This window comes from Monomorium pharaonis, chromosome 1 (genome assembly GCF_013373865.1).
Source record: "Monomorium pharaonis isolate MP-MQ-018 chromosome 1, ASM1337386v2, whole genome shotgun sequence".
Lineage (NCBI taxonomy): Eukaryota > Metazoa > Arthropoda > Insecta > Hymenoptera > Formicidae > Monomorium > Monomorium pharaonis.
This window is the reverse complement of record NC_050467.1, coordinates 20,409,654-20,415,257: the sequence shown is the minus strand read 5'-3', so window position 1 is coordinate 20,415,257 and position 5,604 is coordinate 20,409,654. Positions and strand designations below refer to the sequence as shown.

General features: G+C 34.5%; 1 protein-coding gene across 1 annotated transcript; it reads left to right on the top strand.

Moving 5' to 3' along the window:
- Positions 1-2,076: 2,076 nt before the first annotated feature.
- LOC105832163 lies at positions 2,077-5,263 on the top strand. The gene is made up of 2 exons (XM_012672870.3): positions 2,077-2,720; positions 4,347-5,263. Exons 1-2 carry the CDS (start codon positions 2,382-2,384, stop codon positions 4,668-4,670), a joined length of 663 nt encoding a protein of 220 aa, XP_012528324.1. The 5' UTR covers positions 2,077-2,381; the 3' UTR covers positions 4,671-5,263.
- Positions 5,264-5,604: the final 341 nt, after the last annotated feature.

The window sequence follows — 5,604 nt, the reverse complement described above, 5'->3', positions numbered from 1 at the left end:
TAAAGTACCTATCCGTTCAATTCAATTCTACTTGTTTGTAAATAAATATGCACATATGTAATTAACTTAAACGTTTTGTAAATAATTTAACATAATTTAATAATAAGCATAACTTCATGTTCAATTACTTACTAAAATTTGTGTTGTTTTATTACTAAAAATAACGCTTATTTTTTATTACCTTTTTCATTATACGTGTTATACTTGAATTTAGTTTTACAATATAAATGTTACAACACACATTATTTTATTAATGTGTTACGCTATTAAATTAACTAAACTTATACTACCCATTATTAAATAAAATTAACTAACACCTACGTACATATTTTCAGGTTATTAAATAACTTTTTGGATAGCCGACTTGAACTATGTTTTCAATGTCAAAATTTAAGATGTTAAAGTCTTTTTTCTAACATGATTTTTGTTTCAAAGTTTTAAATTTTTATATAAAAACGTGTATTTCTCTCATTTTGACTCTCTTTCTCTCTCTCTCTCTCTCTCTCTCTTGTTGATTATAATTAGTTATAACATTTAGGCTACGGTCAACTTGATTCTACGAATGCTTCGACGCATTCTTCGATTAGTCAATTCATAAAATTCTTTGTTTTGTTTGGTCATTCAAACACTCTGAAGCATTTATAGCGTTATGCTGGCTGTATCCATGCATACAATTTTTTTTATAATAAACAATTATACCAATACTTTTTAGAAATGTTAAAATATAAGAGTCAATAACCTTTAGTTTATAAAAAATGATAAAAATTAATAACATACTATTTATAGTATAAAGGTTTGAAAAAAAAGTATGTTAACTATCCCAGTTCATTCAAACGTATTGAAATTATACTAACAAAGTTGGTTGGAATCGCGTCAATGCGTATGATACGCTTCTGTATTTGAATCGCTATTTGTTTTCCTTTGTTCATAATATACACTGGCGAAATAACACGTCACGATACGTCCCAACTTAATCGGGCGTGAGAAGATCTCTAATCTTAGTTCGGTGAATTCACGAAGGATCTAATTATAGTATTGCCTTTTATGGCATATTCCTAACTCGATACAACAAACGCGTGCATACGCACCGACGTACGTTCGTTACGTCTAGGTTCATTCAGAAGTTTTTTGCCACCATCTTCTTCTTCACATTTCGACGAGAAAGAATTGACCTCCTGACGTCAAAATTTCTCATGGACCATGGAACGATCGGAATTAGATATCGTTTGCACGCGTGCAGCAAAAGTGATAGAAGCTATCTTATTTTTACAGCAAATACATAATCAAATAGAAAAATGTATATATAATCATTAATTAATTTTCTATAATTATTTTTAAAAATTACTAATTATTACATGCACTAAATTTTTCAAAATTTTATTCCGTATTTTAAAATAACAGATGCTGGATGTTGAAAGAAACCGATGCTTCTTGTTATGTAAATATTTTTCAATTTCATTCTTTCCGATTCCAAACATAGCTACACGTATTGTTGAATAATAATCATTAGGTTTGTTACAAATATGACTGTTTTAAGTATGACGAGATGTCGATCGCGGATCGCTAACGATTCGTTTGACGACATGGCTTTTCCATTTGATTCATAGTGCAAACACAACGTTTACGTCTGAATAGTGTGCGCGGCATCTGAGAATTTTCTGACGGAATTGCGCGTACTTTCGAAGCAAATGCCATAAATGCGTGACGACAGGTACCATTCGTGTTTCGAGGAAAATCAGAACATCTATATATATGTTGACGAGATCCATAAAGAATAGCTAATGGAGATTATTATCACCAAGTGAACACGTCACTTAGATAAATTTGGATAGTTACACGACAAAAAATTTATGATAAATGTAAATTCGTTAATACACATACATAAAATAACAGTCATAACATAAAATTCAATATATAAAAGATCTTCTCTTTAACTTTTAATTATTTCAAAATAAGTAATTGTTAAAAAAATCTATACAACCAATTGTTGCACATTTAAAAGGCACAAATAATGTCACGTATCAATCGTATTAAGATTCACAAATACTGGGGGGGGGGAGGGGAAGAATTTCCATTCCAATGAAGGAAGCTTATCTACTATTTTTCCGGGGTTTCACCGACGATCCAATAAAAAAGCCATGGACAAAACTTTCGCTGCAACTCCACCGCACGAGACGTCGAACATACGTGCGTACGTACGATTGTTTACACAATCCCATATATAAGGAGGAAGCACGAGAGTTTGACAATCTCAGTTCACGATCTCACGTCGATCGAGAGTATTACTCAGTGCCTTATCATTATCACTTTTCCCGACTCGACGAGACCGTTAGTGAACTGCAAAGAGTAAACGTGGAAAATCTGCGACAATAAATTCGAACATGTTCCTTGGGAAAGTTTACCTAATCTCAACTGTCTTCGCCGTTGCATTCGCGGCTCCGAGTACATCCAGGTCGATGCCAATGTGGCATCTACCATGTGGAGAACTTAATATGCAAGTTGTGCCTTTTGAAAACCTCAACGAGGAAATAAACACTATCTTCGAGAACCTCAGACTGCAACACCAGCTGACAATGAATGACTACTTGAATCGGGACTACAAGTACCTGTACGAGAGAGTTAGGATCGGCGTCGACGACCATCAGTACATACCTAATTGGGTACCTGGTCAAAAGGATGTGAATCTTGTAAAAAAACTGACCAACGCTAATACTGAAATGGTGAGTACATTCATTCAATTCAACATTGTTGCAAGTCTATAACGTACGTGTTTCAAACCGCGACCTAAGTTTGCCGTTATCAAGTATTTCAAACGGTATAGTCAGTCTTTAGAGAACTCTTAACATAAATACGTGACATCAATTGCGCGACCAATTAATCATTATTTTGTTAGTAAATTAGAGATGTTGCAATCAAAGAAATCTCTTTATTAAAAATTACTGTATAAACGAATTTTTCTAATTTAAATCTTATGTCTAGTTGAAATTCTCTCTTTTTCTTTTAGATTCGTAATATTACAACAGAATTTTTCCTTGCAATATTAGCTACATTAGCTTCTCACTTCGGTTATTCTCTATCATAGCCGTTCTTCCTTCACAATCACTTCAGTGTTATATCTTAGGACATTAGTTTCTTTTCGATCGTTAATATTCATCGTTCGTAACCGTCGTTACCGTGTAGCAGAAATGAAAGAGCAATCCGTACAAGATACTACCGCGTGCAGGGGAGAGACGGATAACAAGTGTGCGGGGAAGAGAGAACAGTGTTGCAGGCCACCGTCGCATTTTCAGTGGCCGGCCGGCCGGCTGACCACCCGGTTGCAATTGATTAACGCAACGTTAAATAACAAATTTTAATGAGACGGTAATTATTATAAAGTAGCAGGCGAGCAGGAGCGAGCGCGGTCTTTCGTGCAGTGCGCGCGCAACGCGACCGTACGTGTGCACTCATGTTCGCCGGGTCGCGCGGCTGCGTAATCGCGCTTGTCTGCCTCCTCGATGCGAGCTCGCTGATAACGCAAGGCTGATATCGCGACCCGCGGTACTCCCCGGATGCCGGCATTCAGGCACGCAGCCCCCTTCCCTCCCTCTGCCACGCCCCGATCGCCGGACTGCAGCAACATTGATCCTCGGCGTTGCAACTTTGTTGGGGGTTTTAGTTACGGGTTCTCGGAAGGCGGGATTTTATGCGGGGCTTCCGCGGCGATTAAGCTGCAACCGTGTTGATAACGTGAACGGAAATGAGGTCTTGTCGATCATAAAATTGTTTCTTCGACTCTGATTTGATTCGCCATATCTACCATTACACATTTTCCAAATATACTTCCGTGTAATTTCTTTCTGTTTTATATATCCCGTCAGCAGATAAAATAATTTTAAAATGCTAAACGTTATCTTTCAAGTTTTTTTAAATGCATAAATTTTTTAATGTAATAAATCATGAAATTGTATAACAAAAAGTGAGTTAAATTGTTATACTTGAGCTTAGAACGGTAGTGCCAAATTTACATATTTAGATAACTCTGCAAAGACTTTTACCGGATTTCATATTTCAAATCTTTCAACGGCAGTAAAATCACTATTACACAAAATGTTCATAAATATTTATGTGGATATAATAGAATAACTTCTAACGGGGAAATATTTATAGTCGACATTAACAGTTTTGTCGACTACGTAAAAGAAGAAGTGATGCTATTCGTAATTGCTCTTTACGTCAAAGTTTAATAATATCTTGAAAAGAATCATATAAATATTAATGGGCAAACTTAAGTGAGCGGTTTCCGCGATATTAAAATACTAAAATATTTAAATAAAGTAATAATTTTGTAATGGTTATTTTTGCAGATTGTTAACCATTTCCCGAAGTTGCACTTGGATCTCCAGAAATTCGCAGTGGCGTTCGAGGAATTGATCGAGGACGAGCCTAGCCCTAAAGTTCAGCAAGCTCTTAGAACGACTCAATCATACTTAAAGATGATGTTATGCGAAATCGAAAGCACCATTATGTCGTTGCCCTCCATACAACTTCCTACACGCGTGCAACGAAGCATCATGAGCCACACCGAGCGAAATCCTATCGATGAGACACGGAGACTGATCAGAGATTGGGGCGTGATTCTCAAATACCGAGACTATTTACATGCTTGGAGGCACGTATTCAACTATTAAACATAAGGAAAAGAAGTATTTAAATTGTCGTCAGCGGATAATCGATCGTCAGAAGATGACACAAGATAACGTATCAAACTATCGAAAAGCATATGCAATCGATGTAAATTGATTTAGCACCTGCGCGATTGTAACTATAAAATCGTGTCATTATCTGCATGACGGCGTAGTAAATGACAGGAATTATTGACAATAATCGTTGATCATGTAGCGAAAACTATGAATTCGCTTATGATCCGTGACAATTTCTCAAAATTATTTATTGAAGCTATTATTTATTATTGCGGTTTACGCTTGAACATGTAGCGCGTAGTATTTATTCTTAGCAAATTATTTATTTGGTATATAAATTATTTAATTATTTATTCGCATCGATAGTACCTTTATCAATTGTGCCTTTTGTGAAAGGTGCTTTGTAACCGGTATCAGCCTGTAAGAACTCTCGGTTACATTTTGTGATAATCAGTCACGATGATAATCGTATTTGTTGTATTATTGTGACACAAGTGATATGTATCACTTTTAGATTATTTATAAAAAACACTGTAAAAAAGACGATTTTTATTTCGCGCAGTATTATATATTTATAATAGCAAAATGTAATATATTTATACTTTGTAATTATTTGTACTTTTAATAACTTATTCGCAAATTTTATATATAAAACTTCCTAATAAAAATAATTTATTAAACATATTTGCACATCTATTTTTTTAATTATTATTTGATATCCATCTATCCTTGTGAATCCGATGTTATACTAATTTAAGAAAATCACGATAGATGTCTCTGCAGGTAAAACTTATTAAGGTATATGATATTTCTATTAAAAAATTACATTTTATATGTACTGAAAACATTTTGTAAGATGTTATGCGATACAATATAATATAATTAGTACATACAATTGGTAAAAAACAAAATTTATTTATAC

Coding starts and splice junctions, on each gene's coding strand:
- LOC105832163 (XM_012672870.3), top strand. CDS start 2,382: ATGTTCCTTGGGAAAGTTTACCTAATCTCAACTGTCTTCGCCGTTGCA. Junction 2,721..4,346: donor CCAACGCTAATACTGAAATG/GTGAGTACATTC, acceptor TTATTTTTGCAG/ATTGTTAACCATTTCCCGAA.